We start from the raw sequence: 12,613 nt of genomic DNA, 5'->3' as shown, positions 1-12,613 counted from the left end.
ACTGGGAGTGTGACTTGCCTGCCTCCCAGCAAGTTCACTGTAAGAGCCTGGCCCGGAGCAGGTCTCCCCACTCTTAATCTGGTGTGTGGTCCCCCAGAGCTACCTTTTAGGGTCTTTTCCCAGCTTATCCTTAATTTGCTGCCGACCAGGCCTTGTTGCTGACTCCTGGGATGGGCTCTGGGTTCTCAGGGCGGCTCTGGTGACTCTTTCTTCTCTATACAGGGATCAGGCCGGGCGCCCCAGGTGCCCGCTGGACCCGTATTTCATCATGCCCGACAAGTGCAAGTGCGTGGACTTCCAGACTCTGAAGCTGCAGGAGCTGCCTGACGCAGTGCCTCACGGTGAGATGCCCAGGCACATGCAGCTCTACTGCGACAGGTGAGGCAGGCTGCTGGTGGGCACCCATGCGGTCGGGCGTCCCTGGCTGTGTCCCTAAACTGGTGCTGGGTGTGGACCATCCAGCGTGGTGGGCGGGGGAGGCTGGTTAGGGGACACTTGCTCTGTGCCTGGTACTTCCCTCAGTTTCCTGTCATCTTCCCATCACCTGCGGGCATGTCAGCCCCTCTTTTGCTCATTGAGGACATGCCACTGACTCTGGAGGAGCTTTGAGCCTGTGTTCTTCCTGGGAGACTCTCTCAGCCCTCTTAGAACCGGGAGGCTCCAGGAGGCAGAGCTAGATAACCAGCAGCTGGGAGGCCTCATCCCAGCCTGACACCTGCCCCTGCCCCTGCCCCTGCCCCCGCCTCACTGTTAAGATTCTTCCTTGGATTTTGTTGAGCCATTGGAAAGAGGGAGAGGGTGCCGAGCTGGGGCCTAGTCCCCTTACAGTAACGGGCAGAAGGTTTGGAGATGGTGACGAGGGTCCTTAACTGGGGCTTGCACACCCTGGCTGCACAAATGTTCTGTGTATGTGCATTTTTCTGGAGAGCAGACTTGGAGGTTTCATTTGCTTCATTTTTAAAAAAAGATTTTTAATTGATTTTTAGAGGGAGAGGGAGAGAGAAACATCAATGACCAGGAATGGAACCCACACCCTGGGCATGTGCCCTGACCAGGAATCGAACTGGCAACCTTTGGTGCATGGGACAGCACCCACCAACAGCCTCACTGGCCGGGGCTCATTAGCTTTTTCAGGGGCAGTAGGACCTGTAGAAGTCAGACTCTTAAGCAAGTTGCATGAACTTGCTGAGCCTCAGTTTCTTTATCAGTAAAATGGGGATCAATCTTGACAGTCCTTAATCTCTCATCGGACTGCTGTGAGATTTAAACTGGAAAATGCACGTCAGACGCTGAGCACAGTTTCTTACACAGGCTAAGGATTCGTTACATATTAGATTTTGTCCCAGCAGTCTGTGATCCACAAAGCTTAAGTGGGACATAAGAGGAGTCCTAGAACCCTCTGCTGAAACATTAGCAGTGACAGTGACAGTCCTCAGAGGCTGTGACTGTGCCTGTGACCTCACTGGGTCCCACAGCAGTCAGGCAGGTCAGACCAGGTGTTATCTCCCGGGCTCAGAGAGTTGCAGTGACTTCTTTGACCTTCACGTGGCTTCTGAGTGGCAGTGTGCAGATGCACGTCCCAGTGCTTCCTGCATGCCTAAGGCTTCCTGGTTTCAACATCTTATTTTTCAAAAGAGGAATCGAAAGTCCAGAGGAAAAAGGACTTGGCCGAGCTCCTGGAGCCATGAAGGGGCAGAAATGGGAGCAGTCTTGCAGGGAGGCTGGGAGGGCAGGGGGAGGCTTCCCTGAGGTGGCTAAGGGGCACCCTGCGACGAGGCTGACAGCAGAGAGAGTTGGAGGGGGAGGGGCTTTTTATTTTTATTTTATCTTTACTTTTTTTCGGGCTTTTTAAATTATTGTTGAAAGTATTACATATGTCTCCATTTTCCTCCATTGACCTCTCCCCGCCGGCTCCTGCCCCCCAACAGGGGGTAAATGATGAGGGGGAGAGACCCGTTTTCTGGGCCCGTGGGATGGACAGGTCTGGAGCAGCTCAGGTTGTAAGGCCTCTGGTAGAAATGCTAAGGTGGACTGTGTGACAGGGTGGGTAGAGTCAGGACTCTGTCTCCACCCGGCTCTCACCTGCTTTTCCCCTTCCTCCCCATCGACCTCTCAGGTACCTGTGTGACAAGGTCGTCCCTGGGAACAGGGTCACCATCATGGGCATCTACTCCATTAAGAAGTTTGGCCTGACCTCCAGCAAGGGCCGAGACAGGGTGGGCGTGGGCATCCGGAGCTCCTACATCCGTGTCCTGGGCATCCAGGTGGACACAGAGGGCTCTGGTGAGTTGGCTTTGGGGTCCTGCCAACAGGCTGTGCTGTGCCCTGGCCGAGCTCACGTTGTCTTCCTGAATTATTGTTGGGCCTCCTTCCTGTTCTCGCCCCTACACTGTTCCACACAGCGGTCAGGGTAAGTGGTGCTGTCATAACCAAAGACACCACGTCATTCCATGGCTGAGAGCACCCCACCCCTCTGCAAGATGGAAGATTTCCCAGGAGTCCACAGGGGCCTCCACAATCTGACCCCCTGGCTCCTCTGACTCCCCCCACTCTTCCCCTCACTCCCTGGACCCTGGAACTCGCAAGCCCACTCCTGGGGCGGGGGGGTTGGGGGGCTCTGTCTTTTGGCTGACGCTTGCACTGCCCCGACCCTCCCCTCTGAGACGCCCTGAGCAGCACCAAGTGCTCCCTCACACAGCTCTCATGCACCCTCCCTCCTCTTCCTCCTCTCCCCCCACCCAGGCCGCAGCTTTGCTGGGGCCGTGACCCCGCAGGAGGAGGAGGAGTTCCGGCGGCTGGCTGCCCTCCCCAATGTCTACGAGGTCATCTCCAAGAGCATCGCCCCCTCCATCTTCGGGGGCACGGACATGAAGAAGGCCATCGCCTGCCTGCTCTTTGGGGGCTCCCGGAAAAGGTGGGGGTCTGGGCTCCCCGGGTCTGGGGAGGGGACGGTGACTTGGCTCACAGGAGAACAGCTGCCAGATGGTCAGGACATGAATCCTCTTCTCATTTCCCCAGCCTCTCAGCCCTGCCTGCTCTCACAGGCTCCTTGTCAGCTGGCTGGGGACTGATCCATCCTCTCTCCAGAGAGACCCATCCCCAGCCCCGGCCAGGGGTGGGCTGTGGGGGAGCTGGCGGGCACAGTGGGGAGGGCTCCGGGCTTGCAGTCTCTGCCAGGCTGCTTATTTACTGTGTGACCTTGGGCAAGAGACACCACCTCTCAACCCACGCTTCCACGTGGACGACAGGTGAAAGACCCAACACAGGACGCCGCGTGCCCTTTGAAACGATAAAGTAATAGAGATCTAGAAATTAATATGACTAGCAGCTACCACTTACTGAATCTTACTGTCCGCTAGGCCTTTTTCTAAGCGCTTTAATGTGCCTGAAACCCAGCCAGTCTTCATAACCCTGTGAGAAAGCTACGATCACACCCATTTTATAGCTGAGGCAGTTGAAGCATAAAGACCTAAGGGAACTTGCTCACAGGCACATGTAGGGCCAGGAGCCTGCCCACGTGATTCCCAGTCCACTTCCACGCACAGCCCACTGGCAGCTCCCCTGCTTGCCTTCTTCCCAGCTACGAGGATGGTTATCAGAGGCTCACTGTGTGCCCCAGTCCAGCCCCAAGTGTCAATTTCCTTTGACACCCCCCCCCGCCCCCCCGCCCCGGGAGGCAAGTTACCATGGGGCTATGAGCGTGGTCTCAGCCCAGACCCCCTGCCTCCCCACTTGCTCTGAGGCTCGTGATAGGTCAGGGGGCTGACTGCCAGCTGCCATTGTAAACAGCCAGGCCTTGGGGGATTCTTGCCTTGCCCACCTGTGTGTCCTCCCTAGGCTCCCTGATGGACTCACTCGCCGAGGAGACATCAACCTGCTGATGCTGGGGGACCCGGGGACGGCCAAGTCCCAGCTGCTGAAGTTTGTGGAGAAGTGCTCTCCCATTGGGGTGAGTTCTGATGAGCTGCTCTCCTTGGCTGCCCAGCAGGGAGGAAGGCTGCAGGGCAGGGCCACCAGGTCCCCCGGGTCCTCTTGGTGGGCAGGATCGCCCAGAATCTCTTCCTCATTCCCCTTGGTTGTGGGCGGGTAGCACAGGAGGAGAGGGAAGGAAATCAACAGGTGGGTGTAGTTTTGGGGTAGCGGGCAGAGCACCGGATGTGAGGCAGGTTGGGGTTTGGGTTTCAGCCTGGCCAGTCATTGGCTGTGGGCCTTGAGCAAGTCACCTCTGTTCCCTGAGCCTCAGTTTATCCGCCCACTAAATCATAACACTGGTAATAGTCATGGCTAAACTCAAGGGCCAGCCCCTGCTTGAAGTGTCCGACGTCTGTTTACTCTTAAACGTGCACCTCGACTCTGCAGTAGGTATGTGAGCCCGCCCTGTGATGAGGAAACGGTACAGAATAGCTATGTGCCTTGCTAGTGTAGTAAGTGCTAGCACAGGGATTTGAACGCAGGTGCCTGGTAGGCTGGGGCCTCTGCAGTGATGAGCGTGTCGGGATCAGAGTGGGGCAAGGATGCCTGTGTGTTCAGTGGGACGGGTTGTACAGGTGGGAAGGGTGGTCTCTGGGTAGATAGGAAGTGTGTGCGACAAGTGCTCGTGCCAGGGCTGTCCAATAGAAATGTGTGTGAACTGCACATGTGAGCCACGTGTGTGATGCTAGTGTGTGATGCTAGATGTTCTAGTAGCCGTGTTAAAAAGTGGAAAAAGAAAGTCAGGTGAAATTATAATATTTACAATATTTCAACATGTAGCTTAACATAAGAAAATAGTCAGGAGATACTTTACGTTCAGGAGATACTTTACGTTCCCTTCTTAGCACTTAAACTCTTCTCAGTTTGGACTTGCCACCATGCAAAGGCTCAGTGACAGCATGTGGCCTGCAGGTCTGTACAAAGAGGACATGGGACTCGGGTCGGGGAAGCTTTTTCCTGGGAGTCAGAAGTCTGTCCCAGCTTTGAGGCCACTGGGAAGTGGGCCACTCCTCTCCTCTGGGCCTCACTTTACTCCTCTGTGAGGAGCCAGGCCCCTAAGGGCTGGTTCCTGGGGCCATCATGGCGGGGCTCCGCTGAGGCTCGGGGCTGAGGCAGGCTCAGAGTGTAATGGATGTGAACCACCCAGTGGGGCGACCCTCCAGGCCGGATGGGCCGTGATGTCCTCATCCAGCGGGAGGCTCCCTGAGTTCTGTCTGTGCCCTGTGGCCAGCTGTGATGTGTGACCTTGTGTGAGTCACAGCTTTCTGGTCCCCTTGACTTGGGGGGCCAGCATGGAGCTGTGTTGGGCCCTGACACCTCCTTCCTGGCCCTCCCCAGGTGTATACGTCTGGGAAAGGCAGCAGCGCGGCAGGCCTGACAGCCTCGGTGATGAGGGACCCCTCGTCCCGGAACTTCATCATGGAGGGCGGAGCCATGGTCCTGGCTGATGGCGGGGTCGTCTGTATCGATGAGTTTGACAAGGTGAGGCTGACAGGGTGAGGTAGTGGCTGAAAGGTAGGTGGCACCTAGTGGTCTCAAGGCAGGGGGTGTGGCCTTCTATCCCTGGACCTCAGGAGCCACCTCTGACTTGGAGACTTGTATTCAGTCCCCTGCCTGTCACTATAGGGTAACTGGGAAGTAGCTTGACTTCTCCCAGTCTCAGTTTCCACATCTGGAGCGTGGGGAGAGGAGAGCCAAGCCCACTCAGTTGTTACCAGGATGAGAGGTGACCCAGTTCCTGCCGTTGGCCTGGCATGAAGCTGGGACCAGGAGTGGTCGTGCTGTAGCTCTCCTGGCACTGCCCCCACCCTCGCCTGGTCTGATGGACGCTCTCTCCCCTCGCAGATGCGAGAAGATGACCGCGTGGCAATCCACGAGGCCATGGAGCAGCAGACCATCTCTATCGCCAAGGTGGGTGGTCCTCCCTGCAAGCCCATTCAGCTGAGGCCCAGCTTGGTTTGGCCGAGCCCAGGGTGCTCTGAGCACTGTGCCAAGCCCTGCCTGCCCAGGCCTCCGTTGGCGGCAGCAGCAGGCCTAGCATCTTGTGCGCATACGTGTCCGGGGTCCTCATCTCTGATCTGTCATCTGTTCCCCTCACTCAGGCTGGGATCACCACCACCCTCAACTCCCGCTGCTCCGTCCTGGCTGCTGCCAACTCGGTGTTCGGCCGCTGGGATGAGACGAAGGGGGAGGACAACATCGACTTCATGCCTACCATCTTGTCCCGCTTCGACATGATCTTCATCGTCAAGGACGAGCACAACGAGGAGAGGGACATGGTGAGTCAGGGCCGCAGGGTGCACGGGCTCGGCTCCAGCCAGGCCCACGGTCTGGGGGAGGGCGAACAGGGGCTGACAGGAGTCCTGACCATCGCATAGGGCCCGTAGTGGGGAGCCCAGGAGGCGGCAGATGGGGGCGCAGAGAGCACTGAACCAGGGTGCAGAGTTCTGCCTCCCTGTGAGTGATGGGGGTGAATCTCTCCCCCTGGCCCAGACCCTTGCATGTGAAATGGGGAGTTGACATTTGGGTACAAGTGATAGAACCCCACCCAGTTCTGGTTTGTAAATTTCTGAAAGGAACTCGGTGGCTTATGGAATGGACAAGCCCAGAGGTCTGAGGCCCCACTGGTGTCCTCAGCGCTCCTGTCTGCTGCTCTGCTCTCCGTGGGGGGGTCTTGTTCTCTGGCAGCTGCTCCCTCTGGTGGCAGAGGAGGCCCTGGCAGCTCCGGGCTTTTGTCTTAGCAGCTGACAGCCCAGAGGAGGAGGAGGCCTCCCCCTTTCCACTGGTTCTGGTTCTGCAAGCTCCCTCCCTGCCTGCTGGACCGCTGTGGGGACCCAGGCTTAGGAGGGCCTGCCAGCTGACCCAGGGTCCCCTCTGCCCTAGATGCTGGCCAAACACGTCATCACTCTGCACGTGAGTGCGCTGACACAGACCCAGGCGGTGGAGGGGGAGGTGGACCTGACCAAGCTGAAGAAGTTCATCGCCTACTGCCGAGCGTGAGTCCTGGATGCTGGCCTGTGGGCTGAGGCTCCCCAGCTCCCTGGGCGGGAGAGAGCCCTGTCCCCTGAGCCTGCTCCTCATAAAGGACGCCTGAGATGATGCTGTCCTTTGGGGTTCTAGTTCCGTGAATCTGCTCCACTCCTGTCTGACCTTACACAGGTCACTCAGGCTGTCAGCCTCAGTTTGCCTGTCTCCAAAATGAGGGTGTAGGATTAGGTGGTGTCAAGGACACCCCCTCACCTGACATTCAGGGAGGCAGGGCAGTGTGGTCATTGTAGACACAGGCTCTGGCTATTGCCCACCCCCACTGTGTGACCTTGGGCAAGTCACTTGACCTCTGAGCCTTGCTTTCCCTCGGTTGGTGTTCCCTGGGGTTTTGTAAGGATTGCACAAGATGATGAGTAAGTACTCAGCACAGCCCTGCATCACGTAACCACTCAGTAAATGGCACTTGCAACTTTATTGTTATTCTCACAGATTGTCAGTAATAGTAACCATACGTAGGGTACTTGTTCTGTGCCTGGCATTACTCTCAGTATTTATGGACAAGTGAAATTTAGCTCTTCCCTAAAACCTTAGAAACTGGTGTGTTATTGTTCTATTTTATAGATAGGGAAGCTGACAGACAAAGGTTCAATAACTTGTCCAAGGTCACAGGTAGGAGTTGTAGTGGAGCCAGGATTTGAACCCAAGTACCAGGCTCAGAGGCTGTGCTTTTAGCCACTCTGCCAAGGTATTTTATTGTTTGTTTTTAAGTGTATTTTTTATTGATTTCAGAGAGGAAGGGAGAGGGAGAGAGAAACATCAGTGATGAGAGAGAATCATTGATTGGCTGCCTCCTGCACGCCCCCCACTGGGGATTGAGCCTGCAACCCCAGCATGTGCCCTTGACCAGAATCGAACCCGAGACCCTTCAGTCTGCAGGCCGACACTCTATCCACTGAGCCAAACCAGCCAGGGCTGCCAAGGTTCTTGACAGACACCTCAGTTGTGTCTTGTTGGAGCTACAACCTGAGAGGGGAAGAATCTTTGAGTGCCCCTTCCGTGGGAGGGGAAACGCTAACGCTAAAGTCGGGCGGGTCCCTACTCACCACCTCCTCTGGGTGATGGGTGGTGTGGTGCCCAGTGATTTCTGGGTCTTCATCACGGTTCTGAGCTCCTCACAGCCGTGGGGAGCTGGCTCCTTCCATCCAGCCTTGGTCTCCTCATCCTCAGGATGGGGGTTGGATTAGGATCAGTGACTGTCAGTCGACCTGTGTGGTGTGTGGGAGGGAATAGGACCTACCTGATCAGGATCTACCTGATCCCCCTCCCTCCTGGGAGAGTCTGACATGCTCCCTGTCCCTGGACAGCAGTCACTGCCAAGCCTCTTGGGGCGGCGTTGAGCATCACATCCTCAGTTGTGTTGGCTGGTGGGGAAGTTTGGGTCGAAGCCGGCTGTGAGCTCACTGTCCAGTGGGCCCTGTGCTGCGTGGCGGTGCCGTTTTTCTGTTCTGTGGGTGAGGCAACCTTTGCTTCATGACTTGAGCCACATGTCACCCAGCAGTAAGGAGGGCAGTCTTCACCCCCTGCAGATGGGCCTGGCTTCCCTCTGCCTATTTTCTGACAAAGGCACCTGTTTTTCTCTACTGCTGTTGAGCTCAGGCACCTGTCTAGAGCCCAGATTTTACTTAAATCTCTTCTAAAGGATGCACGCAGCCCGTTGAGGGCAAGCACATGATTGTAAGCCAGCTGAGGGCAGGGAGGGTGCCCCACATTTCCTTCTGGCCTCATGGCAGCTGCTCCTTACCCTTCCGCAGGAAGTGTGGCCCCCGGCTGTCAGCGGAGGCCGCGGAGAAGCTGAAGAACCGGTACATCCTCATGCGCAGTGGGGCCCGTCAGCACGAGAGGGACAGCGAGCGCCGCTCTAGCATCCCCATCACTGTGCGGTGAGCCGGCGGACAGGGCTGGGCACGGGCCTCACTGTAGAGCAGGGCATGCCGGGCCATCGGGGCCGGGCCATCGCTAACCACACAGCCCAGGCCCTAGGGAAGGCGGGTCGGAGCGCTTCTTTTGGAGTGTAAACAGCCGTCTCCCTCTCAGTTGGCAACCAACTGAGCCACACTGGTCAGAGCTAAGGACACTTAAATATCCCACAAAGTGTTTGGACTTATGACTCATTGGCCACACCTTACTCACACAGACACCTAGATGCAAGAGAGGCTGGGAAATGTCTTCCAGTTGGGTGTCACGTGGCGGAATAAAAGTTCCATTACTGAGGAGGAGAGGAAGACGGGGCAGGGGGCACCCAGCAGTCTCCCCTGTGGTCTTACCACCTTGGGCAGGTACTGCCCTGATGTCAGGAAGGGCTGGGAGGGAAGATGGGCTCAGGCCCCCCTGGTGTCCCGTTGCCCCCACACAGGCAGCTGGAGGCCATCGTGCGCATCGCCGAGGCCCTCAGCAAGATGAGGCTGCAGCCCTTCGCCACGGAGGCGGACGTGGAGGAGGCCCTGAGGCTCTTCCAGGTGTCCACGCTGGACGCCGCCTTGTCGGGCACCCTGTCAGGTGAGCAGCGGGGCTGCGGGCTCAGGGCTCCGAGGGCTGGGCGGCCTGCTGGAGGCCCCGGTGTGGCTGCTTTCCTGCCTTTGCTTCCTTGCTGTTTCTCCCCCTGGCATTGCCTCCCGATGGGAAGAGCCGCTTCTCTCCAGACCCTTGAGCACAGTCCTTTGAGCCAGTTCGTTAGGAATGGGTGCAGTTGATCATTGGCCAAGAACCGTAGTCAGCACCCCGTGAAGCTCTTTCCCTTGTCTTACAGCTGGCCCCTGGGAGCCAGTGGCCACTTCATCCTTCTCGTCTTAGGAGAAAACTGACACTCAGCTTTCTCACAGTCAGCTCCTGTCTGTCCTCAGAGGCTTCCAGTGGCAGCTGCTCTCGCCAGAATCACAACAAAACCTGTGCTGAGGCCCACAGGGCCCACAGGACCTGCCCCTGGGTACCACTCTGGCCCCTTGCCCCGGGTTTCGAAGCAGCCACACGTGTTCCTACCTCATGCCTTTGTGCCTGCCGTTGCCTCTGCCTGAAGCATCCTTCCCCACACGGTAGCCCCGTCCCCCGACTTCAGGTCCCCAGTCGTCTCCTCAGTCGGGCCCTCACTTCCCTGGCACACTCTGTTCCTCTTCCCGTAATTTTCTCTTCTGGGTCTGGCTCCAGCCATTCTTCCTTGGGCTGGAGGCTCCATCTCCAAGCCTCCCACTGTGGGCCGACTGAGATCCCGGCACCCGCCCCACCCACCGTCTCCCTTCTCGTGCCCACAGGGGTGGAGGGCTTCACCAGCCAGGAGGACCAGGAGATGCTGAGCCGCATCGAGAAGCAGCTCAAGCGCCGCTTTGCCATCGGCTCCCAGGTGTCGGAGCACAGCATCATCCAGGACTTCACCAAGCAGGTGGGCCTTCCCTGGGGCCGGGCGGGGTGGGGAGGGTGCAAGGGTCTCCTCGTGGCTGCCATGGCCCAGTTCCCGCCCACAACACCAGAGTCCTGTTGCCCACAGACAGGCTGTGGGGCAGCTGGTCCTCGTCCCAGACCTGTTCCCATCATTCCTCCCCTTGGGACTGGGCTGATTTTCTGTTTCATTAGGGGAGGAGGACAGTGGCTGGGGTCCTGGTGGAACCACACCCAGCCTTCCCCAGGCCCTTGTCCACTTGCCGCCATTGCCCGGCTTTTGTGGGGAGAGGATGGGCAGAGCCAGGAGGGTGAGCCTCCCAGCTCTCTGGGGACAGTGCTCTTGACCCCATAGAGGAGCTGGCTTTCCAGATGTTACGGAGAACTTGCCACCATCTTTACGTCTCAGGAACAGTGCCAGTTCCTGGTCTCCGCTCCCCTCTCGTTCTGACCCTCAGAGCAGTTCTCTGCAGGGGGTAGTACGACGTCCGTTCTGTAGGTGAGCACACCGAGGCTTAGAGAGGTTTGCAGATGTGAAGAGCTTGGGTTCTAGAGTCAGACGGACGTGATTTAAGTCCCAGCCCTACCACTTACTTGCTGTGTGACTGAGCTCTGTGCCTCAGTTTCCTCCCCTGTAAGGAGGGGGTGGTTGTATACCAGCTGCATAGCGTTGTTGTGGCGATGGAACGAGTTGTTTGTGAAGACTGAACAGCCCGTGGTGCGTGCTAGGCGCTCAGGAAGTGTGAGTCCTGTGATCAGAGGGGGTGTGATGGACAGTTCCCTGTGAGCAGGGGGACATGTGGGCTCTGTGGGGGGCTCTGCAGGGCCCAGGGGGCAGGTGGGTGGGTGCCCCCCTCGGGAAGCAGACTTCTGCATCCGGCCTTGTGTCCGCAGAAATACCCAGAGCACGCCATCCACAAGGTCCTGCAGCTCATGCTGCGGCGCGGCGAGATCCAGCACCGCATGCAGCGCAAGGTCCTCTACCGCCTCAAGTGAGCCCGCGCCGCCGCCGCCTGCGCGCCCACAGCAGGAATGTCGCCCCCGCCTTTGCCTCCCCATCACTGTCTTCCTGAACTTCCCTCGAGCTCTCCTCTGTGCCCGGGGGTGGGGGGCCCGCCTGCCCCGAGGAAGGAGCGCCTGTTCTGCTGGTTGCCTCTGGCGTCAGCCCAGACCGGTCCCGGAAGTGTGCTTTTGGGGTTCATTGACATAATAAAGGCGTGTGTTTGGATACGTGGAGGCTTCTGCTGGGTGTCTGACCCACTCTCCCACTTAGGCCCTCACTTTTGGGTTCTGGTTCTTCAGCTGCTTTTGGGGATGAAAAGCTGGTGTCTTGCTGGCCCTGGTGACAGTTCAGCAGGACCCAGTGTGTGTGGTGGTCTTTGTAAGGGGGTGAGCTTGACCAGCCTCCGCTGGTCCCCAGCAGCTGTGTGGTTGGGCAGGAGATACGTTTTTTTAAAATTTTGTTTTATTGCTTAAAAGAATACAAAGAGTAGTAGATATGTCTCCTCTTTTTTCCCCCCCTTGACCTTCCCCCGGCCTCCCCTACCCCCCAGTGTCTTGTGTCCATTGGTTATGCTTATATGCATGCATATAAGTCCTTTGGTTGATCTCTTACCACCACCCCCAACCCTCCCCAGCCTTCCTGCTGTAGTTTGACAGTCTGTTTGATGCTGCTCTGCTTCTGTATCTATTTTTGTTCATCAGTTTATAATGGTCTTTATTATCCATGAATGAGTGAGATCATGTGGTATTTTTCTTTCATTGATTGGCTTATTTCACTTAGCATAATGCTCTCCAGTTCCATCCATGCTGTTGCAAATGGTAAGAATTCCTTTTTTTACAGCAGCATAGTATTCCATTGTGTAGATGTACCACAATTTTCTAATCCATTCATCTGTTGATGGGCACTTAGGCTGTTTCCAAATCTTAGCTATGGTAAATTGTGCTGCTATGAACATAGGGATGCATATATCCTTTCTGATAGGAGATATGGTTTTGCAGTTAGACTGGCTGGATTCACACAGTCTTTCTGTGTCTCAGTTTACTAGTCTGTAATAGAGATGGCACTGGTTGTGTTAGGATAAATGAGCCACTAATGGTGAAGTGCCTAGGATGGTGAACCTGGCTGTGAGGTGAGGCTGATTTAGTATTCAGGGCTGTGGATATCTACCGGGCCATACAGCAAAGTCGGTAAGGCAGAGATGCGGGAAGTCTAGATGGGTCT

At 56.9% G+C, this 12,613-nt stretch overlaps 1 protein-coding gene across 1 annotated transcript in view; it reads left to right on the top strand.

The window, feature by feature from the left end:
* MCM5 (minichromosome maintenance complex component 5) overlaps window positions 1-11,619 on the top strand; it is a 15,621-nt gene extending 4,002 nt beyond the window's left edge. Inside the window, 12 exon segments of the mRNA XM_014459144.2 lie at window positions 223-378; window positions 2,117-2,283; window positions 2,743-2,914; window positions 3,838-3,949; window positions 5,311-5,454; window positions 5,818-5,883; window positions 6,075-6,251; window positions 6,856-6,968; window positions 8,772-8,900; window positions 9,374-9,516; window positions 10,266-10,393; window positions 11,284-11,619. Coding sequence (XP_014314630.1) covers window positions 223-378; window positions 2,117-2,283; window positions 2,743-2,914; window positions 3,838-3,949; window positions 5,311-5,454; window positions 5,818-5,883; window positions 6,075-6,251; window positions 6,856-6,968; window positions 8,772-8,900; window positions 9,374-9,516; window positions 10,266-10,393; window positions 11,284-11,385 — 1,609 coding nt within the window. The 3' untranslated portion in view covers window positions 11,386-11,619.
* Window positions 11,620-12,613: the final 994 nt, after the last annotated feature.

The sequence above is a fragment of the Myotis lucifugus genome, unplaced genomic scaffold (genome assembly GCF_000147115.1).
Source record: "Myotis lucifugus unplaced genomic scaffold, Myoluc2.0 scaffold_103, whole genome shotgun sequence".
Lineage (NCBI taxonomy): Eukaryota > Metazoa > Chordata > Mammalia > Chiroptera > Vespertilionidae > Myotis > Myotis lucifugus.
This window is presented reverse-complemented; position numbering and strand designations above follow the sequence as displayed.